This window comes from Galeopterus variegatus, unplaced genomic scaffold (genome assembly GCF_000696425.1).
Source record: "Galeopterus variegatus unplaced genomic scaffold, G_variegatus-3.0.2 Scaffold1363, whole genome shotgun sequence".
NCBI lineage: Eukaryota > Metazoa > Chordata > Mammalia > Dermoptera > Cynocephalidae > Galeopterus > Galeopterus variegatus.
This window is the reverse complement of record NW_007727474.1, coordinates 252685-280195: the sequence shown is the minus strand read 5'-3', so window position 1 is coordinate 280195 and position 27511 is coordinate 252685. Positions and strand designations below refer to the sequence as shown.

The 27511-nt window shown below is 40.8% G+C and overlaps 1 protein-coding gene across 1 annotated transcript in view; it reads right to left on the bottom strand.

Annotated features, from left to right (window-relative positions):
* Positions 1–24271, bottom strand: part of LOC103593535 (cytochrome b reductase 1) — a 33500-nt gene extending 9229 nt beyond the window's left edge. The window contains exons 1-2 of the mRNA XM_008576534.1: positions 24022–24271; positions 14903–15111 (exon numbers count right to left, since the gene is read on the bottom strand). Of these exons, the coding sequence (XP_008574756.1) occupies positions 14903–15111; positions 24022–24214 (402 nt within the window). The 5' untranslated portion in view covers positions 24215–24271. The remainder of the gene's footprint in view (positions 1–14902; positions 15112–24021) is intronic.
* Positions 24272–27511: the final 3240 nt, after the last annotated feature.

The following is a 27511-nucleotide window of genomic DNA, read 5'->3' as shown; positions in this document are numbered from 1 at the left end:
TTTTTTCCTTTTTGTCTTTTTTTGTGTCCGGCAACGGATCGCAACCCTCAGTGTCGCGCCCATACCGGACCGGGACCGGCAATGGGATCGCAACCCTCGGTGTTGCTCCCACACCTCGCTCAGCCAGTGAGCGGGAACCGGTCTGTATGTGGGATCCGAACCCTCGGCGGGAGCGCCACCGCACTCCCAAGCGGCGCACTGGAGCAGTGCGCCACCAGGCCGGCCCAAAACAAAGGAGTTTTTTAAAAAAAAGGTATTTGTAAACTTTTAGGCAAAACAGATACCTTTATTGCAAAAGTCATTAATGAGACTGGGAAATATCTGCCTGGCTAGCTTTCATATTAGGTATGGTTTGCTTTTTTATTTTTTAGGGTAGAGGTAGATTTAATGAGCACACAGGTGAATTACAGATTATTATATGGAAGCTCCTCCCAGCTCTCCTTTAACTTTCTGCTGTTTTATATTCTCACTCATTCCTTCATTCAATATACATTTCGAAACCCCTCTTATGAGCAGATGTTCCAAGTGCAGGAAATGCTACACAAGACAGACAAGCTCCCTATGTTTGAAGAACTCACATTTACTTTGATTAAGATTACTGTCACGTCTGGTATAGCGGAGTGGCTGCGGGAGATTCCTGGTGCCTCAGCCTGAGCAGCAGTCAGCGTCGCAATAAACGGAGCAAAGGATCGCTTACATCTGAGACGGACTACAGACCAGCACGTGCCAGAGTTGGAAGCCCAAGTCAGACGCAGAAGAATAGCCTCACTGAGCAACCAACAGTGCCAGTTGCACCCGAGGCATTCTCAGCAGCAGTAAGTACCTGTGGTGGGTTTCCAGGTGAAACTGAGACAGGCATTCTTAGCTGAGACACTAACAGGTGGTGAAAGCAGTATTGCGACAACGAGGTAACTGATTCCAAGCAAAAACCAGACAATGCTCCATCTACTGTCTGCAGCTTCTGCCCAGCTTGCATTGTTTCTAGAACCCACATCATACTTTTCTCTATAGCCTTCCCTAGGTTTAAAGGGTCCTGAAAGTTTACTGTGGTGGTCAGATTTGGTGGAACAGCAATCATGACTGTGGGCAAGAGCAGCAAGATGCTACAGTGCATTGACCATAGAATGAGATGTATCCTGCAAGATGGCCAAATCTTTATTGGCACCTTTAAGGTTTTTGACAAGCAAATGAATTTGATCCTCTCTGATTGTGATGACTTCAGGAATATCAAGCCAAAGACTGAGATGCAGCCAGAGCATGAAGAAAAACAGGTTTTGGGTATGGTGCTGCTGCATGGGAAGAACTTGGTATCCATGACTGTGGAGGGACCACCCCCCAAAGATACTGGCATTGCTCAGGTACCACTTGCTGGAGCTACAGGAGGCCCTGGAGTCGGTAGGGCAGAGGGCAGAGAAGTACCAGCTGATGTACCAATTCCCCAGGCTCCTGCTGGATTGGCAGGCCCTGTTCAAGGAGTTGGGGGGCCATCCCAGCAGGTAATGACTCCACAGGGAAGAGGAACTGTAGCAGCTACTGCTGTTGCTGCCACTGCCAGCATTGCTGGAGCCACATCACAGTACCCACCAGGATGGGGACTCCAGCCCCACCTGTAGGCAGAGCAACCCCACCTCCAGGCATAATGGCTTCTCTGCCTAGTATGGGACCACCCATGGGCTCACCAATTGTGCTTCCCCCTGCTCAGGGTACACCAATAGGCATATCCCTCCAGGAATGAGACCCCCTCCATCAGGAATTAGAGGTCCACCTCCCCCAAGAATGCATTCACCAAGGTCCTAGGATACATTAGATTTAGATCACTTTTTTCTCTGCAATGTGTCTTGTGAAATTGTGTAGTGTTTGTGAGCTTTTTGTCCCCTTTCTGAATTCATAATAGCTAATAATAAATGCATAGAGCAATTAAACTGTGAAAAAAACATTACTGTAATGTCCAATCTTTTGGCCATTTATAGGTGTCTCTCAGGTCAATTGTTCACAAACATTAGCATTCATCTGAATCACCTCGTGGGCTTATTAAAGTACATAGTGCTGGGCCCATCCCCTGAGTTTCTGATTCAGTAGGAATGGGGTAAAAGCCTGAGAATCTGTATTTCTAATTTCCCTAGTGATGCTGATGCTGCTGTTCTAGGGACCATACTTTGAGAAACACTGTCTTAGGTCATTTCCAAGTTGTTTTCTTCAAAAGTAATGAAATTTTTCTTCCAGGGGTCAAAAAATCTAACCAGCACCAACAAGAATATGTTCATAGTTTGGGTTTTTTTTTGTATTGTGATATATTTTTAAAATTTTAGCTGACACACTGTAATTGTACATATTTATATAGTACAATCTGACGTTTTGATATATATGTATGTTGTATAATGGGTCATGGTAGTTAATGTAACCATCACCTTATGCATTTATCATTTCTTTGTGGCAAAAACATTCAAAAGCCTCTCCTCTAGCTATTATGTAATATACAAAACTTAGCTGTTAACCATAGTCAACCTACTGTGCTATAGAACATCTGAACTTATTCCTCCTATCTAATAGTAATTTTGTATCCGCTGGCCAACCTCTCCCTGTTTTCCCTTCCCTGACTCCCCTCCCCAGTCTCTGGTATCTGGTAACCACTGACCACTCTTCTACTCTCTGCCTCTATAATATCAACATTTTTTTTTTTTTAAGATTACACAGATCATGTGGTATATTTGTTTTTCTGTGCCTGGCTTACCTCACTTAACATAACAACCTCCAAGTCCATCCATGTTGCTGCGAATGACAGGATTTCATCCCTTTTTATGGCTGAATAGTATTCCATTGTGTATATATACTACATTTTTAAAATCCATTCATCCCTTGTTGGACACTTAGGTTGATTCCATATCTGGGCTATTGTAAATTGTGCTCTAATAAACATCGGATTGCAGATTATCTCTTTGGAATATGTCCATAGTTTCTTATAAAGGGCATAACAGACACTCAAACTGGTCATTAAGTCTCCTGCCAATATCCTACATCTCCCTGCTGCACGTTTATTCATCACATCCACCTGGCAATACACAAACTCTGGCTCAGCCATCTTTGTAACTACCCTGGTCTGCTAGGTACTACTGGTGTAAATCACACAATCAAGGAGAAAGCATCACTATATATTCATCGTTATGAGCATGAATTTCAACACAGCTCAACACTCCTTCTATTGTCTGATTTATCAACTGGTTCTCTGTTTTCCCCCATCCTCAAAACTTGTGTCTTTCTTGTGTGCCTCCCCACTATGGGCAGATGATTTTACTAACATGTCATGGAAAAAACAACAGGTAACCTTGGAGAAGAGTCTCAATTTCCTACCACCAAACCAGACAAACCAAACAATCATCCCAAACCAAAGATTCCCTCCAGTTTTCCATTTGTACTGTGCAACCTGCTTCCTGAAGACCTAGCTATAGATTATTGTGTCTCTCTAGTATTCACAACCTCGCCTTCTCTACTGGTGCTATTACCGAGTCAGCATTTTAACGTGCTCAATCTTCTTATAATAAAAAGCAGAAATAAAAAAGTAAAAATAAAAAGGACCCCAAAACCTGCCTTGACACCCGTCCCTGTTCAGCTACCTCTCTCTCTCTTCCCCTCTTACCCAAACCTCTGAACTGAGTTGTCTATTTCTTCACCTTTCTCTCCCTCTTCAATCCACTGCAATCTAGTTCTTTCCCTCAAGGAAAGTTCTCTCCAGGGTCATCAGTAACTTTCAGGTCACTAAACCCAACGGGCAGTTTTCAGACCTTATTATGCTCAACTCCTCAGGAGCACTGCTCAAGCCCTCTCCTCCCCTCCACTGCTCCCCTTCCCATCCTCCCACTTGCTCAGGCCTGAGAGTTACTTCCTCTCACTCTTTATATCATTTACCTTCCAAATCTCATTAATTCTACTTCTTAAATACCTTCAGAATCCATCCACTTTGCTTCACTGCTGTTGCTTCTCCTCCAGGCCACCATCCTTTCTCATATGGCCATCTGTAAATACTTTCAAGCTAGATTTTTGTCCAGCCTCTAATTCTTCTTCCATCTGGGCAGCCTGGCCTCCTTCCCATTCCTCAAATGAAGCAAATATTTCCCCACATGCTATTCCACCCACCTAGAAGGCTTTCTACCTTTTCAACACCAGGCTAATCAATTCAGGTCTTGATGTAACTTCTTTTATCCTCTGTACCATATGAGAGCTCTCCCAGAACACTCCATACCCACCCTATTTACCAAATACTCAATTACCTGTCTTCCCCTGTAAGCTTCCCAAGGGCAAAGAGCATGTCTCTTTGAGCCCATGTTTTTCTTGTGGAACAATGTATTCCCCACAGCCTAGCAAGGTATCTGGCACCTAATCGGCATTTAACTCTTAGTTGAGTAAGTGGATAGACTTGTGAATAAAATTTCTCTGACATAAAATGCATGTTGTCAACAATGAAGCTACCTATGACCTACAGTAGAAATGAAAAATGCCACGTTCAGGTCATAAAAGAGCCTACCACAAGATTTACACTTCTAATAGGAAGAGCTGACTTGTGTCATTCCAGTGTGTAAAGCCTTAGGCTGAACCCTTCCATGCATTATTTGGCTTTGACTCTTAAGATCCTGTGAAGGATCATAAACCTTAATTTATAAGTGAGCAAATCTAAGAAGTTCAGAGAAGTTAAGTAACTTGTCCAAGGTCACTAGCTACCAAATGTATAAACATGATTCAAATTGAGGTCACCCTGATTGCAAATCCTGTGTTCTTAAAACTACCCGCTGCTTTCCAAAGCTGAGCAAGGAAGAAGCCAGGTGCCAGAATTCCTCCCACTAAGCTAAAGCCATGAAATTATGAAGTATTTCTGAGAAGTCCAGTTAGCACAGATAAAACAACAGGAGATAAGAATCTGGATATTTCGAAAGAGTGCAAAAGAGAATCTTGAGACAATTAAGCATGTTTTTAATTCACCCAAGTTTAATACTAGAAAATTTATTGGTATAATTGACTATATTAACAGATAGAAAAGAAAAATCATATTCATCCCAACAAACACACACAAAAAGCATTGAATAAAAGTCCACATCCATTTGTGATTTAAGAGAAAAACAAAACCTTTTCACAAAGAAGAATAGGAGCAAACATGAAGCATCTGTACTCAATAGTAAAATATCAGAAGCATTCTCTTTCAAATGAGAAGTCAAGGATTCTTATCTCTGCCTCTATATGTCTTACTTCGAAATACTTCTTTTTTTTTTTTTTCTTTTTCCTTTTTGTCTTTTTTACTGACCGGCAATGGGATCGCAACCCTCGGTGTTGCACCTGCACCGCGCTCAGCCAGTGAGCGGGAACCGGTCTCCACATGGGATCCGAACCCTCGGCGGGAGCGCCTCCACACTCCCAAGCGGCGCACTATCCAGTGCACCACTGGGCCGGCCCTTACTTCAAAATACTTCTACATGCTTTGATACTTCTATACTCTTCAATTCTATACTGTGCTGACTAGGATGCAGAGGAAAAGAAATATGACAAAACTGGCATTGCAGATAAATGGCAAGAGCAGGGACAATTCAATAAGTGATTCTGGGAAAAGGAAGGTGGATCACAACCTTGCATCATACACTGAAGTTAATTCCAGATGAATTAAGCACTTAAATATCAAAGAAAAAACTTTAATACTCTTAAAAGGAAGCAAAAGAGAATGTTTTGTCCTCAGGGTAAGGAAGGATTTCATAAATAAGTCACCAAAAGAAAGCAAAACAAAAAATGATAATCTTAGGGGGAAAGATGACTAATTTGGTTTCATTTAAATTGAGAACTTCAGGCTGGCCAATCAGCTTAGTTGGTTAGAGCAAGGCCTTATAACACCAAGGACAAGGGTTTAGTTCCCTGTACCAGCTAGCTGCCAAATAGAAAAAAATATGTAAAGCTCAGACTCCAATTATTTTTCTTTCGGGGCTGGCTGGTTAGCTCAGGTGGTTAGAGTGTCGGGTGGTTAGGTGCTGACACAAGGTTCAGGGTTTGATCCCTGTGCCAGCCAGTCCCAATAAATAAATAAATAAACAACTAAAATTGAGAATTTCTATTTATCAGAAAACACTACCCAGCTAGTCTGAAGGTAGTGAGTGATCTCAGTTGATTGTTCACAGTTACAGATCGACCTCTTTGTTCTACTTTTTCCTCCCTTCTCACTACTGCACTTGACTAGTCTTAAAAAAAAGAAAAATACTACCGAAAGAGAGAAAAACGCAAGCTTCAAACTGGAAGATTTAGCAATACATACAAGTGAAAAGGAATTTGATACAGAATTCTTACAAATCTTTAAGGAAAAGAAAAATAAACTTATTTTTTAAATGGACAAAAGACATGAGCAGGTATTTCTTAGAAGAGAAAACACAAATAAAATGAACATTAAAACTACAAGAAGACATTTTATACCCACTAGTATGGCAATAATTAAAAAGTCTGAAGGTCATGCAAGATTGCAGGGTTGTGCCATATGGGAACCCTTTCACAAGGGTGCTTCAAAAAGTTCATGGAAACATAGAATTAAAAGATAATATGAATCTTTCCATGAACTTTTTGAAGTACCCTCATATTTATACAGTGGAATACAAAAGTAAAAATGAATGTACTATAGCTAGAAGAATCAATATAGTTGAATCAGTAGAGTAAAAAAAAAAAAGAAAAAAAAGCTGTAGCAAAATATATATAGTATGAGACTTTTTTAAAAGTTCAATTAAAAAAACAAAATTAAACAATATAGTGTTTAACCAATATTATTTAATTAAATAATATATTGTAATAAAACAATATATGGATTCACAGTATGTAGTAAAAGTCTAAAGAAAACCAGAGAATGAGAAAAAACACCTGGAGAATGGTTACCTCTAGGGGTTTAGGTGGGTAGAGAAATGTGGAATCAAGGTGGGGGTAAGTCGGGGGAGGTTCATGTTTTCTAAATTAGATTGGATGTGGAATCATGGAAGTTAATTTTATTATGATGATTCATAACTTCTATATACATACAATATTCGTTTGTTTTTTTGTTTTTTGTTTGTTTTTAATGCCCCAGAGGCTAGATTTCAAAAGTAGAAAAGAACTCTCCACTTGATAAACATGAGGAAGGGCAAAGACAGCCCAGCTTTTTGGCTGTATTGTTTTATTATTTGTCTCCTTCCTTTTTTTACTGAAACAATCCAGACACTGGCTTCACTTAGCACGCAAACCTGATTTTATAGAGAGTGGTTAAATCAAACCCCAGCAGTGCTCAGGTGAGAGGATCTAATCTTGAAAAATCTTTCCCATCTTCTTCATACTGTGGGAGGTTTGTTTCTTGAGCTGGACTGAAGGGGAGTGCAAAAACTGACCTCACGAACTTAGGTGAATGGTCAATTATACTTTGCAACTGAAGTGCATAGCAGTGTGGCCTCAAGCTCCCCTGCACCTGGGGCTGCTGCTCCCAGAGTGAGGCTTCCTCTTCTCCCCACAAGGGGCAGCCCCAAGAATCCCCACTTGGAAGAATTCGTCTTGACTCAGAAAGCGAAACTGCTTCCACCTTTTCTATAAACCTAAGAGATCTGACAGAAAAACATCTCTGTCAAAGCATATTTTCGTGGCTCATATGTTTTTGTAACTAAGAATATGAAGGCAGGAATCTGTAAATCACAATGAGCAAGGAGCTTAGCTCCCATCGAAAGTGAAGAAAGCCAGCTTAGAAATGGTGTCTTCCCGGGCCATCCCGGTGGCGCACTGGATAGTGCGCCGCTTGGGAAGCGCGGCGGCGCTCCCGCCCGAGGGTTCGGATCCCACATACAGACCGGCTCCCTCTCACTGGCTGAGCGAGGCACGGGAGCAACACCAAGGGTTGCAATCCCGTTGCCGGTCCCCGGTCCGGTACAAAGAAATGGTGTCTTCCCATTGGGAAAGGAAATGTTCTTTCATGTGGTTTCCTCCTGAGCACACCTAGGTGATCTGTTCTGTCACTTCTATGGAGAAGCAATGCAAACAACTTAAAAACAGCTTTTATACAACAAAGGAATAAAGCTGGAACGCAGCCATCTTTTCCTAGAATAGGAATAGGAAACTGTTCACCTTGTTCCTGAATGAACAATCAGAAGGCACCAAGCATGACACGAGTATTCACACCTGTGAGGGAGGGATGCCATTTGCTTAGTTTTTAAAATTCATATGTGTGTGTGTGTGTATATATATACACACACATATATATACCTTATATATATAGCTTAGATATATGTGTGTGTATTTTTTGTATATATACGTATACACACCTTAAATATGTATATATTATATATATTTTTTATGTTGTCAACAAAAGAGCCACATGTTCAATAAAGTCAAACAAAATATATTTAAAAATTAATAATTCCCCTAACCAATCTCATCCCACAATGGTGGCAGCTTGGTATATTCTCCCTTTCTTTACACATTTACACATACATGTATTTTCTATCTTTCTTTTTTTCCCCAAAAAATGACATTTTAGTGTACACAATTACTCCCACTATTTTTTGTACTGAAGAATATATCATGGATTAACCCTTGGTCGGTAGGTCTAGCCACATTCTTTGTAATAGCTGTATAATATCCAACAATATGGATTTACCACAAGTTATTTAACCATTCCCCTACTGATAAATATTTAAGCTGCTTCCCATTTCCTGCCAATACAAACAATGCTGCACTAAAAATCCTTTTTAGAGTTCCTTATGTGATGGTATTCTATTTTCTAACCCCCCCAAATGTGGGATTCCTAGGTCAAAGGGTAAGCATATTAAAATAAGTCAATAGTTACTAACAAATTACTTCCCCAGGGGGGAGAGAGCACCTTTTACCTCACGCCATGCCAGAATGAACATTACCATTTGTTACTGTGGGCCAATCTTGTGGGGGAAAATGCTATTTTATTGTTGTTTTGACTTGTATTTCCCTTAGTTCTTCATGAGGCTGGCATCTTCTCATGCTTATTTGTGATTTCATTTTCTTCTTTGAACTGCCTGTTCAAATCTTTTGTTCACTTTTTTACTTGGTTGCCTGCTTATTATTAATTTTTAGGAATCATTTGTATATTAAGCACATTAACCATTAACACATGATGTGTGTTTATCCCTCTTAATGCTTTGTACAGTTTCTGTTGACTTGGATATCTCTTGTGACATATAATTTTTTAAAAATTTTATGTAGTCAAATATGTCTTTCTTTTTTCCTTTATATCTTTTGGATTTCTTGTTAACCCGATGGCCTCCCCTACCTCAGATTATACAAATTATACATTTCTTAATTTTCTTTTTCTCCCTTTTCATTGGCTTTGGTTTTCGTATTTAGGTCTTTAATCTATCTGAAATCTTTTTTTCTATTGTGTGACATACCAAATCCTTTTCCTTTCTTCAAAGCGGATAGCATTTATTAAATAACATTCTTTCCCACTAAATTGAAATAACATTGTGTCATGGAAAAAGTTCCTATATACACTTGGACAGTTTCTATACTCTCTATTCTTTCCATCAATATATTTATTCATTCCTGTGTTAGTAACTTGTTTTGAATGAGGCAGGTCTCCCTTCACTTCTTTTTCAAAATTTTCTTGTTTTTAAAAAAATATTTGTTCTTCTACATAAGAGTTAAGACTCCCGCTGAGTTTAAAATTAGAATTATATTAAATATAAATATTAGTTAAAGAAGGAAAGATATTTCTATATTACTTTTTCTTTCAGTAACATGGAGTCTCTCTAATCATATCACGTTTTCTGTTTTTCAAAAAGATTTTATGGAGAATCAAGATGGCAGAATAGATGGTCTCCAGCGTCACTCTCTCCCACAATCAACCAATTTAGAACTATTAAAAAGCAACAACAGCCAAGCTAAGGCTGCTAGAGCTCAGGGGAAGAGGAGGAGAGACCTACAGAGTGCATGAAGGCAGGAGAAGCAGCAATAAGAGAAAGAAAGGACCGCTCTGACCAATTGGAGCCCTGGCCATTTCAAGGCTGGCCCTGGTGAGCACACAGAGCAAGAACTGGCAAAAACCACAGTTGTGCCCTTTGTGTGAAGTTGCTTGGAGTCTGCAGGGGAGAAGAGGGCCCCAGGCCAGCAAGACCACTGACAGGGTTCCCATGGACCCACGTAGGAGGTAGGGGCCACAGACAACTGAAAAAAGAAGCCACTCAAAGGCCAGTGAGTCATCACAAGGGACTGGTGCATGACCCACCCCATGGGAAGTGTTTGGAGTGCAGGAGGTGGGGGAGACGGGCCCACAGGGGGAACATTGGGGCACAGCATGGACAGCTGATCTGCCCCCAATCAGTGCAGGACTACTCAGTGGAGATCGGTCAGGAATATAGAACTGTATGGGGTGTAGTTTGCTGGAAAGATTCAGGCCCAGACCAGAGTTTCCATAGAACCCTGGATTACCAGATCTCACAAGACCCAGAAGTACTTAAAAGGTCAACAATTAAAATCTGAGCTGCACAAAAAGCCTTCCCCACAGAATCAGCAGCACAGCAGCAATTTAACTCAACCACAGGGCTCAAGTGCTGGTCCCCACAGCAAGTTCCCCCATTTTAGAAGTAAGCAAAGGACAACAAATTAGTTCCAGTGCAGAGTTTAAGTGCTGGGGTAGCTAATAATCCAATACAGAACTGAAAGAAAACCCAAAAAACCCACAGATCAGAGACAAAGTTCTAATATTAACCAGTAAAGGTCTAACACGACCAAAGAACACCTATTAAACCTAGAAGAGCTGGAAGTCCCCCAGGCTCCCAAGCCAGCATGAGGGGGTTCTGAGGGCCTCAGCCACACACACCCTCCATGTCCATATCCAGCCCAGTGATTGAGCCTCTGTAGAAGCCCCCTGGGCCCCCAAGACAGAGGGATGGGGGGAGACTGAGGGCCTCAGCCACACCCCTTCACATCTGCATCCAGCCCGGTGATGACTACACAGCTACTGGAAGCTCCTCAGGCCCTTGAGCCAGGATGAGGGGTGCTGAGGGCCTCAGCCATGGCCCCCGACATCTGCATCCTGAATGTCAATGACTGCACTGCTGCTGGAAGCCCCTGGTGCTCCCAAGCCTGAGTAGGGATGGGCCATGGGCTTCAGCGAAGGAGCTAGCCATGGGCCAGCCCCACACCCCTACCCCCACCTGTGTTTCCCTCCCCCCGCAACTTCTCCCCCCACTGCTCCGCAACATCTTAGTATGTAAAAATATAATAATAAATAAATAAATTTTTAAAAATTTAATCAAAAAGGATTTTACAGTATTTTACATATTCTACATATAGATCTTATATTTTCATTGTTTATTTTATTCCTGGGTATGTTATAGATTTTTTAATCTATATTATAAATGGATTCTATTTCTTTTCCTAAGTGGTTATTTCTACTATAGGCAAAAGTTATTAACTTATGCATGGCTATCTCATATCCAATCACTTTTCCAAATTCTTTCACTACTTTTAGTAGTCTCTCGGGTATACAGACAAACATTGTATAATTAGCGAACAAAAAGAATCACAAATTCTCTATTATTTATACAGATTTGTTTTCTTTATCTTGTACATTAGCTAAAACCTCTAAAACAAAGTTTAATGAGAATGGTAGCAAGTATCAATGTCTTATTTATTATTTTAACAAAAATGTCTGGTATTTCAGTTTAATTGGATGGCTGCTGTTGGATGTTGGTAAAGGTGTTTATAATCAGAGCTGCCACCTGTAGATGTGCAAGTGTGTAGTGCACAATAGGACCACATCTAAGAAAAGTTTGCTTTCTTCCAGTGTACTGGAATAGTTAAAATACTTGTTCCTTAAAGTCAAAGGTATAAAACAATCTGCACCTGATGCCTTTTTTTAGTAATAGATAACAAATGAACTTACTGATTTATTTAGCTGTTATTGGTCTGTAAGAAAATAATTCTTTTTTCTTTTTTAAGATTTTTAAGCATATTACCATATATTAAAATTTAATAATCTGTCCTAATTTAAAAATATTATTTGTATATGTTGTTATATTTCCTTCTCATTCTGAATGTTGAATATTTTGGTTTTTCTCAATCAGTCTTGCCATGGTTTATCTTTTTTATTTTTTTAAAGAACTAGCTTTTCATTTCATTTATATTTTCTTTTTTTCAGTTATACTGTAGTAGGCCAAATCATGGCCACACAAAGATGTTCACACCCTAATCCACGGATCCTGTGAAAATGTTATGTTACATGGCAAAAGGGACCTTGCAGAAGTAAAGTTACAGACCTTATAATTGGGAGATAATCTTAACCTAATCTGGGTTAGTCCAATCTAACCACACAAGCCCTTTTAAAAGCAGAGGACTTTCTCTGGCTGAGAAGAGACAAGGAGGAAAAAGAAGGAAAAGAAGTCAGAGAGATTTCCAAACCAGTGAGATGGATTCGATGCCCCATTGCTGGCTCTGAGATAGAGGGGGCTGTGTACAAGAAATGGAGAGAGAACTATAGGGTTCACAGCAACCCTTGGCTGACAGCCAACAAAGAAACAGGAACCTCAGCCTTACAACTAACTGCAAGGACCTAGATTCTGCCAATAATTAGCTTGGAAGCTGATTCTACACCATAGTCTCCCAGTAAGAGCCCCAGCAGACTGACACCTTCATTTTGGCCTTGTTAGGCCCAAAGCAGAAAAAACAGCCAAGCCAACCTGGACTTCTGAGATACAGAAACTGTGAGGTAATGAATTTGTGTTGCTGTAAGCTATCGAGTTTGTGGTAATTTGTTATGGCAACAATAGAAAACTAATAAAATTATTCGCGGATATTTTTGTCTTTATTAATTCACTTTTCCTGATATATTTTGCTGTCCTCTTTTAGTTTCTTAAGTGGATAGTTCATGTATTTTAATTTTTTTTCCAAAAAAGAATAATAAATGCATTTAAGCCTATATTCTTCTGACAGCCATTTTAGTTAAGACTCATAGATTTTAGAATAAGTATTCTCTTTTTTGCTAATTCCTAGATATTTCTTAATTTTACATATTAAGATATACAGCAAAGTATCAGTTGGTTTTTAAAGAATCCAGATTAAAAAGCATACCTGGTATAGAAAATCTTTTATTCTTTTCATTTATTTATACTATTTACTTATCATCTTTATTATTATACAAGAAATATATGTTATAGAAATATTAGAAGATACATAAAATAAAAAGCAAAATAATAAGGTGGAATGCAGCCACCTAGTAATAATCATGTTTAACATTTCTGGTGCATATCTTTCCAGATGTTCAGAGAATGCCATAGCATCTAACTAACTCAGTAAAGACAGAGTTAGTTTATTTAGTCCATTTTAACTACTGTATTCAGAACCACAGGATCCTCTCACAGGGAAGCTATGTATGAGTTTGGGGGTTTCTGTTCTGTTCCTCAGAGATATGACCCTCCACTAAGAACACTCTAACATGGGCTGAATGATTTTGGAGAAATCGTGGGAACAGGCCTGCGTCCCAGCTCTGGCACTGGCTGTGTAACTCTGGGAAAGTTATCTACCTCTGCGTCTGCAGCATCTGGAAAGGCTATCTCACTGGAAGGATTGAGAGAGATATGCAGAATGCTTCACAGTGCACAGGCATGCATTCTGTACGATGATGCAGTGCAGAGGAAGTGAGCCAAAGCCAGGCGGACAGACTGCGTGATGCCAAATAGAGAGCCGAGAAAAGAGGAGCTAAAGAGAGAAAAGAGAGCTGAGCTGAAGAGAAGCCAGGAAGTCACGTGGGTCTCCCAAAGCAAGTGGCAGCATCTCAGTGGCCCCTGCCCTGGCCATCCTCATCTCTCAGGGGAGAGGATCCACCAGCTGCAACAGTGGAAGAAGCTGCCTCCCAGATGTGAGGCTGTGGCTAGAACACTGAGGGAGAGTTAACGTGAGGACAGCAGATGTGAGCTGGGCTCAGCCATCTAATTTGAGATATTTTCCTTGTTCCTTCTTGATTGGGAAGACCATGTTAGACGCAGGGTTTTCTCTGTGCTTCTCTTCTGCCTGGCACCTCTTCATTCCCAACCCTTACCTCTAGGCCTGGTAATGCAAACTTAAATTAGTGTCCATAGAGATATTACCTTTCATTTAATTAAAATTCAGCAAGCCCTAAGGTTTTAAAAGCTTTTCTTTAAGAAGAAGAAAACTAAGAATAAATATCCAGTAAGACACCCATTTTTTTAAAGGGGTCATACACTTTAGGGTATGCCTTAAGGTTTTATGGATCCATTCCAGTATCTTACTTCTTCTATATCCACAGAAAAGTAAAATTCACAACGATGTCCCAATCAGTTAGTTGGAAGTATACCGTACTAAGGAAGGAAAGTGAATTAATATACTTTACAAAGATTTTTCAACAAAGTGGTTAGCACCAAAAATACTTTTAAAATTAATTTTTACTTTTGTGACCTAAAACAGTCAAATTCCTATCACACTCTATAAAATCATGTTTAAATACAGTGCTCTCAAGAGTATGTGCCTTTAAAAAGTGAAAAGAAGATAGGGGGAAAATAAAATAATCATTGTGCCTTCAAAATCTAACAAAAAGTTATAAGTTAATCCCTTCACTCATAAAGGTAAACCTAGAAAAGAAGTGACAGAGTATGCGAGAAGGAAATCTACAACTCTTGCCTATGCTAGTTTACTCAGCACATGGCACTTAAAGTCCGATCAATGTCAGTCTAGATGTTAGGAGATGACAATTTCCCTACATACATATGTCAATATTTTAAATCTCACATTCATGCTCATAACTTGTGAATTCTGTAGCTCCGGTGTCCCCTTAAGGGAAAATAGTTATAATGGAAACAGATGTAAAGAATGTTTAGAAATCATTCACAATCTCTGAATCGTTTTACTTTTTATACCTTGTTTATAAATACCCCGAGACACTGACCTGTAAGAAATAGAGTATGACCGCTATCAGTCCAACCCAGCTGTGCAGACTGTACATATTGGGGATATTCCTGGCATTGTGGTAATCAAAAACAGCCACCAGAGAGATAATCACAAGAATGGCAGCAACGGTGTTTAAACCTGCATGGATGGATTTCATCAGGAGCTTGCTGCATTTCCAGGTCCATGGCAGTCTGTATACGATGATGGCTAGGGAGAGACGAGAGGGGAGTGTGTTTAAAACATCAACATGAAATGAACATTTGACACACTGGACACTCCCTTTTGTGAAACCCTGTTCCTTGGCTTCTACTTCTCCCCTTTTCCCAACATTACTCCCGCCTCTCAGTGGCTCCTTGGCTGGCATTCTCTTTACTCCCAACTTGTGAACAAACCTTGGCACTTCTCAGGCTCAGTTCTAGGGCTTATTCTCCCTCTGCACTTTCTCTGTGGGTGATCACATACGCATTGTCACTGAAGTGCTTTCTACATGGCAATGACTCAAAAATGTATATCTCTGGCCCAGAAATTTCTTCTAAACTCAGACCCACCTAATCCAATGCCTTCTTGACATCTCCATATAGATGCTCCCAAATGTATCAAACCTAACACTTCCAAAACTAAATTCTTAATCTTATATTCTGGTTTATGCCTGTTGTCTCCTTTCTTCTTAAAAGTGTCTTAGTTTGATAAGAAAAGAAAGACTAAGGAATAGAAAAACATGCAAAAGATTTAAATAAACATTTCACAAAAGGACTGGCCAGTTAGTTCAATTGGTTAGAGTGTGGTATTGTAGCACCAAGGTCAAGGGTTCGGATCCCCATACTGTCAAGCCGCCAAAAAACAGTATTTTTTTTTTCACAAAATAGTATATCCAAGTGGCTAATAAATATAAAGAGATCAATCCTGATCTGACCATCACACATTGTACACAACTATTGAAAGTCAACTTTCTACCCCACATATATGTATAGTAAATTATCTTTAAAAAAATAAATAAAAAGTAAAAAAAAAAGAAAGAAAGAAAGAGATCAACTTCATTAGTCATTAGAGAAATATAAATTTAAACCAAATTGGAATACCTCTACCACATATCTGAATGGCTAAACATGGAAAATACTGAGTATTGAGAAGGATGTACAGCGATCAGAACTCTCAGTTTCTGCCGATGGAAGTTTAAATGAGAACAAACAGTTTGGAAAACTGGCAGTATCTACTTAAGCTAAACTTATGTATACCTTATGATCTAGTAATTTCGCTCCTAAATACATGCCCCAAAGGAATGTGTGCATATGTTCACCGAAAGATCCATACTATAATATTATTAGCAGCACTATTTATAGTCGCCAAAATCTGGAAACTCTCCAAATTCTCAATAATAGAATTAATAAATAAATTGTGATATATTCACATCATGGAATAATATAAAGCAAAGGGAATGAGTGATCTATAACTAGAACTACTACTCTAATGCCAATCCCAAGAAGCCAGACCTTAACAAGTAGATAATATGATTCCATTTGTATGAACTACAAAAGCAGGCAAATCTCATCTCTGCAGTATGAAAAGTCAGGATAGTAGCGCCCTTGTGAGGATGGGGTATAGCAACTACAATGAAACACACAAGGGATTTTGAAGGCTCCTACTAATCCTGTTTCTCAATCTGAGTGCTGGTTACATCAGTGTTCCCTGAGGGAAGATATAAACTATACACTTATATGAATACATTTCTGCATGTAAATTAAACTTCAATAAAAAAGCTTTTAAAAAGAGTGTAAGTGTCCTAGTTTAAGCAATAGATTACATGGCCACCTTACCCAGCATGTAATTAATTTCGTTTTGAAGACAATATCCTTCCCCTATCCACCCCTCCAGTCCATGGCAGAGAAAATTTAGATATCCAGAAATGTGTGGCAGATGGAAAAGATTTAAAGAGTACTTCCTTAGAAGATGATTCCACTATATCAGCAGTGTATCATGTAAATTTCTTAATCCCAGGGGGGAAAAAAGGAGCTTCATCAAAGACATGCATAATTTGAATATATAAAACTTCACAGGATCATAAAAACATAAGGGATTATCTAGTCCTTTTTCAGGCAGAAACACATCTAAACTTACAAAGACAGTTGTGAATTCAGCCTCTTTCAAGCTGTCAGCACAAGATATCACCCTTCCTATTTTTGGTCCCATTCTAATGCTTGACAGCCTTCACCATAAGGACAGTATTCCTTTTACTTAATCCAAACCCTGAAGGATTGCTACTTACTAATTTTAGTGTATGAGTATCTTATAAATGTTGATAGGGCTGGCCGGTTAGCTCACTTAGAGTGTGGTGCTGATAACGCCAAGGTCAAGGAGAGTTTTTAGATAATTATTTCTATAGTCAATGAATCTTTGGAAAGCTTTTAATGCAATACCTTACAGAGTATACTATTAAAGCTAGCTCAAAGCACCTTCTCACCCCTACTTCATCTTCTGTGAGTAAATTAATGTGTCTTGCTGTTTCTCCCTCGTATCTCCAGAGTCTAAGACAGCCCTGGGTTCATAGTATGTAGCTCCATAAGCATTTTTTTTTAACTCTTATTTTGAGATACTTATAGATTCACATGCAGTTGTAAGAAATAATACAAAGAGGTCTACGGCCATACCACCCCGAATGCGCCTGATCTCGTGTAATCTCAGAAGATAAGCAGGGTCAGGCCTGGTTAGTACTTGGATGGCAGAAATAATACAAAGAGATCTCATATACTCTTTACCCAGTTTTCCCTAATGGTAACATCTTACATAACTATAGTACATTATCACAGCTAGGAAACTAACATCAATGTAATCCACTGACCTTATTCAGATTTCACCAGTTTTACTTATTTGTGTGTGTGACCCATAGTTTTTTTTTTTTTCCTTTTTGTCTTTTTTCGTGACCGGCAACGGATCGCAACCCTCAGTGTCGCGCCCGTACCGGACCGGGACCGGCAACAGGATCGCAACCCTCGGTGTTGCCCCTGCACCTCGCTCAGCCAGTGAGCGGGAACCGGTCTGTATGTGGGATCCGAACCCTCGGCGGGAGCGCTGCCACGCTTCCCAAGCGGCGCACTGTAGCAGTGCGCCACCGGGCCGGCCCCAGTATTTTTAAAATAAATGAACACAAAGAACTTTCTACTGGCTGATCAAAATCTAGAAATCAAACTGATGTCAACTCAAACACTGTGGTTCCCACCCACCACCATGCTTTTTCTCCTTTGAGGATTCAGCGGTACACCCTATACATGTATCTAGTTTTTAGGGAAAGCAGATTCCTTTTTATCTGATGACTTAGTGACCTCTTATCCACAAAGTGAAGCCTTTTGCAATCTGTTACCAGGCAATAATAAAATAAAAATGTGCACTATATGAGACTTAACATATCTCCCCCTCTTCTGGCTCAGCCTCATTTATCATACACACACACACAAAGCTGATCCCTTGCTAGGTAGTAGGTACCATGCTAAGTGCTTTACATGTTTATATTTTAATTCTCACCTCAACTCTGTGAGGAAGGTACAAATTATTATTACCGTTGTACAGAGGAGGACGCTGAGGCACAGAGAGTTAACCGCAATTAGTGTCTCAAAATTATTATTGTTATTGTTATTGTTGTCATCATCATAATCATCATCCAAGTACCACTCGGGGAAAGGAATCTGAGATGAGTGAACTTGAACATCTACATATGAAAAGGAAATACTCAGGATGTGTTTGCTTGGAAAGCAAATTATAAACAATAAATCATAATAGTTTTTCCAGTGAAGACCTTATTCTTCTCAATACTATAGGCATTACAGAGGCATGTGTCAAATTTGCCATAAAACTGAAGTCTTTGAACATTAAAACTTGAGTTTTAAACCTTTTAAATGTACTTAAATGTTTTTCAAATTGGCTGCACATCAGCTTTTCTTCTTCAGCAGTAGCATGAATGGAACACATTTAATCTTTTATTGATAATTTGGGGTCATCAAGAAAACACCAATTATTATCCTGTAACTATAAGAAGTCCTTAGAGGTTTCTGAAGCAGGAGAAGTACTTGCCTCTGACCCAAATGGACCCAGACAATTACAATTTTAGAATTCCTAGGTCTATTTAGAGTTTTTCTATCTCTTCTTTTAATTTCCTGCACAGGTTAGGGTGCCTGCCTCCAGCTTCTCCCCTCCATCATCCTGCCTTATCTTAGATTCCCATCAGCTCTAGTTCTAGCTTATACATTTTTACCAAAAACCTTAACTATTAAATCTGGGTGGCGAGTACATGGAGGTCTATTATATTATTTTCTATATGGTTGAAAGAGTTCAGTATAGTTTTAAGGTTAAAAAAAATTTTCATATGTCTGCAAACCCAGAAGCCATTTAGTCTGAACTACTCAATAGGCAGCTTGTGGAGACCTGAGGGGTTCTCGTATGAGTGAGGTGCATGACCTTTAGCACACAGAGTTTTCAGCATCTACCTGGCTATACAGAGGCTCTAGTTAGAGCCTGGTACAGTTGAATATGCTTCAAAATGCTCTCTGGGAAAATAAAGGATAACTGCAAAATGCTACATTTGCATAAGTTGTTTACATGCTTTTAAAAATTTATAAATAATCAAAATATGGTGGAATTCAAGAGAAAGGGGCAACCTTAACTAATCAAACCACATTCTTAAAAAAGAAGCTGTTCTGAACAGTTATAAAAACTTCCTGGAGAGTGAAATTTAAATATTTCTTGCTGCTTTGGCTTGGCACTTACCTAGACACCATTCCTAAGGTTCAATGAGATGGAAGAAAAAGGTCTCCTAAGCCCACAAGGAGAGGAAATGGTATAAAACAGCTACTTATGACTGAAACAAGGGTTTTCTGTTAGAGGCTCTAGTTGGCAAGACCATTTTCCCTCAGAAAAGGAGGGGAACAACAAGACATATGTGAGAAATACGTTTTAAATCCTTTAAAAGAAAAAGTTATTGGTGGTGGAACATGCTAGCATGATAAAAAGAAAGAAGGGAAAGAAGGGAGGGAGGAAGAAATTAATACCTGTGTATAATTATTCTTTACACAACGAAGAAAAAATATAGTAACTTGAATTTGAATTTAATTATTAGAAAATGTCTTAGCTCCTAATCAAAATTCAGGAATATGTAAAAATATATATTCTCTAAGATGTAATCTCTGATTTGTCACCAGCTTTCCATCCATATACCATTACCAAACTATCTGTGCTCAAAACTATCTATTGCTCAGAACTAATCTTGATGTAGTAACCAGTGGCCTCCACACTGCTAATTTTGATGGTCAATTCTCAGTCCTCATCTTGCTTGACTGGAAGGCAGCATTTGATATAACTGACCCCTCACTCCTTCTTGATATACTTTCTTCACTTGGCTTAAGGACAATTTTAGTGGAAAGCCTGATTGAAGAAGGTTAAAGAGAGAACAAAGGAGAGGAATTGAAGACTGCAAGGACTGGCAAATATTTTGAAAACTTCTGTGGTAAGGCAAGCAGAGAATTGAGGCAGTAGCTGGAGGGGGATACAGAGTCAAGAAATTTTTTTGTTTTTGTTTTTAAAGATGATAGAAACAATAACATGTTGAAAATAATCCATTGGGGGAAGAAACTTAATGATGCAGGAGAAGGGAGGAAGAATTGATGATGGCAAGAGGCACAGAGAGTACTTAGGCAGTGACATTCCTTTCCAGTGCAATAGATGTCCATTCCTCCCTGAGGTTGACTAAGCCAGTGTCTCTAACTTGGCTGAACAGGAGAATCCCTAGGGGAAGGGAGGGCACTTTTACTTTAGATGCGACTATTATTGTCACAAATGAGTGGCTGTAAAATTGCATTTTGTTACTAAGAGTTTAATGACAGCATAGAAATAACTAACCACTCATTTGACAACTATTTATTGGCCTACCATGTGCCAGTTCTAGGTGTTATTTTAGGTGCCTGGGAGATAGCAATGAGCAAAATAATGATATCTAAAATATTTCTATTAGTTACATTATTAAGAGATCTGCATGCATTTGTTTATAACAAAAAAATGTTGTTTTGAATGGCTTTGAAATCTCTTCATGCTTTGTAAAAACTCTCATTTCCCTAAGATTGCTAGGTTTTATTATCAGTGGTGTCCCCAAGGCTTGTTTTGGAGTAAGCATTTGGGGCGCTTTCTCTATTATCTTCTTTGCCAGTTTTTACCCCAAGAGCCTTTTCAAGTATATTTAAGTGACCTTGGAATTTGGCCACTTTTACATACACTAACAAGATATCCTAACTGCCTTTTAAGAAGTACTCTTAATTTCTTTCTGTTAATCTTTTAAATGTTTCTTAAATATAGTTATATTCTCTCACAAAACCAACCCAAGATCATTAAACTATTTAATTTCTCTTCGTTCAGTTTAAACAATAAAAGGAGTTCTATATGTGGGAAAGTAAGGAGTATAGAATTGCCAAGACTTTTTTTCGTTAAATTTAGACACCTGAATTTTTTACCTTTTACTAAAGAACACATTCCACCTCGCTGAACCTTTTAAAAGGTCAACTTCCACTTTGAGAGCGTTTGTTTCAGTCTTTTCTGTGGCCTTCTTTTCAAAGTTTGTTTCTCTGATTTCCCTGCAGTATACTTATTTCATGGGAAACATTCCTTTTAGAGAAGGACAAAGCCTCTTCTAAACTCTTCCTCATTCACGTCAGTCTGTTAGCTAGATTTCCCACTAGTTTAAATTTTTATTTGAGTTTTAGATTTCCCATAGTCTGTTATACTTTATTTTAGAACATATAACATTTTCTAAAATATATTTGGGGAGATAGAGAGAGTGGAAAGAGAGAGACAGAGAAAGATTTATTTTGTAATTTCTATGTTAGCCTTGCTTTCTTCAGAGCTTACTTTTTAAAAGTGTTTCAAAGGACTCATACTTATTCTGACATAGTTTCAAATATTGTTTGATGATGGTATATTGCATTTGTGAAGCAATTTATGCTTAGAGTAATAACTATACTTTAGTCTTCCTTATCTCGAAATATTTGTGTATTACAGAAAGGAAGAACTCCATTACACCATGTTTATTAGTAGAGATTTGAAACTTCATAGCCTAAAATTTTCCTCATTGCAGCAATTACACACAGTAAAAAGGCCTGTTATAACATAGCTAGTCTGTAACATGTGCGTTTCCCTCACAGCCTATAAAGTCAACTATTTACTCCTCCTTCCACTGAAGCCTTCCTACTGCTTCGGGTAAGGAGTGCAGGTAGGCCAGCTATGGAAGAACTGGGGAGGACTATGCATGTGTCTACATGTATGAAAAAGTCTACGTTCATATCAATTAAATGTATTATGTGATTACAGTGCTTTGCAAATCCAGCATCCAAACAGTAAAGAGGATGGGTAATGTCGACAAGACAACCGTTGGAACATTAATACAAATACAGTAACTAAGCCTAAAGAAAACAAGGTTTGCATAAGGGCAGCAGATGAAAATTACCAAAATATCAATTTACACATTTTTGCCCCAAAATATATAAATATAAACAGATTAAGAAAAACCCAAAGTTTAGAGAAATTAGAAAACCTTTTAGTTAAACTGTGTGAAGGAAGAGCTTCAAAGTGTATCTTAGATGAAGCTTTTTGCTTCTCTGAAAAGAAGATTTTGCAGAAAATAAGCATATTGCCATAAAAGCAGAGAAACAATGAAAATAAGGCCACTGAAAAGACGTATACTACTTCCATGGATAAGTTACTTAACTCATAGGTGCCTCAGTTTACTCATACCTGTGAGATAATGCAATTAGTGCATTATCACAGAAAGTACTCAATACATATTAGCCATTTTGTGACTTTGTCTCCTCTTTGGTAAATGAGGTGACAAGTAATATCACGTGTTCAATCCTGAGAAGATATTCCAGGACCTCTGAAAAGTTTCTTGGTATTAGGAGCTTCTCTGAAGAGTAGATGGAAGAGATAAAGGGACCGTTCCTGCTGCTTTGAGCAAACAACTTCTGTGTTGACAGCTCTGGCCTAACTTGAGGGCTCCACCACAAAGGAAAGAATGCTTCTGGTGACGGCGACTTTGGAACTCGAGTATGTTTTTCTCATTTTAGTGCAGTGGCAAAGCAGCTGGGAGTTATGCAATGCAGTGACTGAGTCGGCCAGTGGTATTTACACCTTCATGCCGATCTCATGCGAGGGAAGCCTCTGGACCGCTGAGCATCAGTAACATCTTCCACTACAGCCCAGGGTGGGAGAATGCTGGCCACACCTGCCAAAGTCTGGAGCACGAGTGTAAAATGGAAAATACCAAAACCAAAAAATAAAACAATACTTTTCTTTAGGAAGGAGGTCAGCGTTTTTGTGCCCGCTTGTTTGTTTGTGAGGAGTTAAACACTGGTGTAGAAAAGGCAGCCTGCTCCGACGCAAGACTAGAGGTTTCAGCCAGTGGGCATCTCTTTGCCAACCATTTCCACGCCTCTCGATTATTTTCTGCGACATAGCCCCGTCCACCACTTCCTACCTTTTTCTAAATACTTTCTCAAGGCCACGGCCTCGAGTTCACTTTTTGGAAGGTGGTTACAAATAAAAGGTGCTTGCGCTGCTAGCTAGAGGTCCCTCTAGCCAAAGAGCAGGTGAAGGAAATTGTCAGGACATTGTGAGAGGCACTACACAACGACAATAGACACTGCCACCGACTGAGCCCTCCGCGCCCGACGCGTCGCAGAGAAAGCGGGCCGGGGCTGGCTCAGCGCACGCAGCGAAGCCCAGGGACGTCCAGAACAGACGTCCCTCGGGGCCATCAGCCGCGGGCCCTCCCCGGGCACCTCCCACCTCCCACCCCGAGTTCGGGGCAGCGCCCTACAGGAAGCCCCGGAGGGGAACTTTCTCCAGTCGGCTGCCACATCAACAAGTCGGGCTGCAGACCGTGCGGCGACTGCGCAGGGCAGCGCAACACCCTGGCGGCGTCCCGGGCTCGACTGAGTGTAACTCTCTAGGAGTGAAACCCAGAGCGGATCTTCACCCGCCCGGCCATCGGCTGGCCAGCCCCTTCGCCTAGGGTTGACGACGCTCCGAAAGCCCAAGTCTCGCCCCTCCATCTTTCCCCCTCGCCGCCCCCCGAGAGGTGCCCAGTACCAATGCCCTGGATGAAGATGAAGCCGGTGACGACGAGCACAGGGTGCCAGTTGAACTCGAGCGCGCCCCCGTCCCAGCCGAGCCCCTCCCTGTAGTGGAGGATCCAGATGAGGGTGAAGATCACGGACAGGAAGCCGACGAGCAGCGCCGACACCAGCAGCCCCAAGAAGCCCCTGAAGCCCTCCATGGCCATCAGAACACCATGCTCCGCGCCGCGGCGGCCGCAGACACTCGGCGAGGCGGCGCGGCCCCCGGGCACTGGCCGCGACACGGGACCCGGGCGTCGACTCCCGGGCTGTCTCCGCCTGTGGGGAGGGGCTTTCTCAGCGGCCGGCCCGGGCTGTGGGGCCTCCTGGGGGTGGGCAGTTGGCCCTGGCGCAGAAACGGGCCCAACCCCGGGATCACGCGGCCGCCGAGAGCTCTCACTGCTCGGTGGCCGCCCCTGGCCCTGCGCCTGTGCTCGCGGAGATAAATAACCGATGCAGTTATTTGTTCAGAGAGCGAGCCCAGAGGATTGCATATCCACCACTTCTTCTAACTCTTCCCGTAACTCTGACTTATTTGTGGGGAGTCTGAGCAGGGCAGTGGTGCACGCTCTTGGTTATCAGAAAAGAGGGATCTGCTGGATGGGGTTATGGGTGTGCTTTTAATGATGAAGCCTCCTGAGCCACAGTTCTACAGGGCAGGCTCTCTCTGGTGCCAGGGAAGCGTCACGGAGGAACCAGTAGCCGGGTATGGACCTCAGTGAGTTTGGCCTACACCCAGCAACGAAACGACTTTGAGTTTGCTGTCGAGAGAGGAACGATAGGCACCTTCTGGACCCTGGACGTACCCATATAGTATGATAAAATGGACTTAAAAAGTGTCCACCTGCCCAAACTGATCTGAACCAAAGCCCCACTTTGATCAAGTGAAGCTTGCTCCCTGCCCTCTTTCCAGCATTATCCTTACCCTTCTCCATTGGACAAGAACAGTGTCCGTGTTATCTATTGCTGTAAAAACGGAGTGGGGAAGGGGCGTTCTGGCTACCAGGGCTTCTAGAATGCTTTTGGGAATGCTCACTTCTAGCCCTCTGTAGCTTATCACCAGGACTAGTTTACGGTATTGTCTTGTTGCCATCTTGATAAACCTTAGAACGTGCAGGAAGTGTAATGGGGATGATTTTCAAAAGTTGGGTTTTAGGCCGAGGAAGTAGGGAGTGTCAAGCACTGGTAGTGGGGCAGGATTAAAGCATAAAAGTAAGAGACTACAGACCTCACCTGTGCCATTATTTTTCCCTTAGTGAGGAGACTAAGCAAATAGAAGAGAAGGAACATCTCCCCCATCAGCACTTTCTGTGATCTGGCCCGGCCTAGGTCTCCGCCCTAATCCCTTACCATAACCTCACTGGCCCTGGATGTCCTTGGCTATAAACTTCTCTGGCAGCTCCCTACCCACACCCACACCTCTAGATTTGCCTAATCCCACCCCCATCAAGAAACCTTCCCTGCGTCCGCCAACGCCCCTGACGATTTTACACTGCACACACCTCTCTTCATCACTTATCAAGACGTAATGTAATGATCGGTTTCTGTGGCTGTCTCCACTCTCCAGACAGCTCCCTTGAAAGCATCAACTGTCCAATTATCATTTTATTTGTCCTTGGCATATAGTAAATAAACATTTGTTGGGAAATTAATGGGACTGAGTGTGTCAGTCAGGATTCAGGCAGGAAACAGATGGCAAGGTCCAGTTGGGTAATTTAATAACGAACAGGGCTATTTATATACAAAGTTGTGGGCAGGGTGTGGGAAACCACAGTGTTGAGGCATTGCCTCACGCCTGAAGGGGAGAGGGTGGCTGGGACGCAGAACAAAAGCTGTGTGGAAAGGGCGGTCTGAGTGGAGACTGGGAAGGGGGATAAATATTCCAGCCTTACTCTCCTCCCTTCTGATCCCCTGCCAGGGTCCCCCGGTGGCTATCGGAACCTAATCAGAAGCCAGAGGGCAGTCAGTGTAGTCCTTACAGGCCGGCTTCCCAGGACACATAGCAGAGTGGAGAAGGGTAAGAGTAGATCTGTAAGAATAAATAGAAATATCATTAAATCTTCCAGTTTTATTTTTCAAACATTTTTTGTTCCTGAGTGCTGTGAACATTCCATTTAACTCGATACTGTTTCTTTTCCTCTGCGACATTTAGCTAGGAAATCTTTTTTCTTTTTTCATTGTACATGTTTATGGGGTACATATCTATTACCTAGACATTTATCATTTCTTTGTATAACATTCAGGATCCTCTTTTCTGGCTATCTTGAAATATACAATGTGATATTATTAGCTATTGTCACCAGGAGCCCCAGAAGTTATTCTTCCTACCTAACTGTAACTTTGTAACTTTATACCAACCTACCAACATTTTCCACCCCCCACCCCCTTCCCTGCCTCTGGTAACCACTATTCTATTCTCTGTTTCTATTTATTTTTCTCTCTTTTTATTTTTCTTAATTGACCCATGATAATTGTGTATATTTATGGAGTAAAATATGGTATTTTGGTACATTCATACTGTGTGCAATGATCACATCAGGGCTCTTAGTATATCCATCACCTCAAACATCTGTCACCGCTTTGTGATTCTAGAAACATGTACCTGTTGACACAGATTTTTATTGTCCTTGACAGAAATGTAGAATGTAGAATAAGGAGATAGGTTGTGAAAGGGAAGGGAAAGAAAATCTAAACCGCATCTACCATGAGATGAGGAACCAGGTCCCCCATATGCCACTTATCTATTGAACTTCCATGAAGTAATGCTGCGTTTCTTCTGGTACATACGGAAGTCCAGTATCCTAATCAAAGTAGTAATAAATTGTATACAGTGGGTTGTTTGTGGGATAAGTGGCCATTTTTTAGACTTCCAGATAGATGTTGACTGTGTGTTGGTTCCTCTCTGTTTGCCTCTCCATTCTCCACTCTTTGCCTTCCCTTGTGTCCTGGGGGGCTGATGTCTACAGAGTGTGTCATCTGGCCTTCCTCGTCCTCTGGCTTCCGGTTGGATTTGGCCAATGGGTGGTGCTGACAGTAGATTAGAATGCAGGAGGAAAGACAGGTCAACCTTGTCAGGTCATGGTTTTTGCAGTGGTTGCATTCCTCTTTGCCACATGACTCTCAAGTGTCCCCGCTTCCACAGCTTGGCTCTCATGAGGGTCCAATAACACCATCCTCTCTTGGTTCTACAGTGCTAGGCATAGTATAGGCTTCCTTCAGTTGCTTTTCCCTGGTCTTCACCATTCCTTGTTGAGTTCTCTTAAATCTGTTCACATCTCCGTAAATAATTGATTTATTAACTCTCTTCAATTAAATCCTTTGTGTGAGCCAGCTGTTCCCTACGGGACCCTGACAGATACAAGTGGAACAATAGAATACTCTGGTCTAATACTACTGTTTCCCTAGCCACCCAATTATCCATGACTTCTTTTTTTTTTTTTTTTTTTTTTGTGTCTGGCAACGGA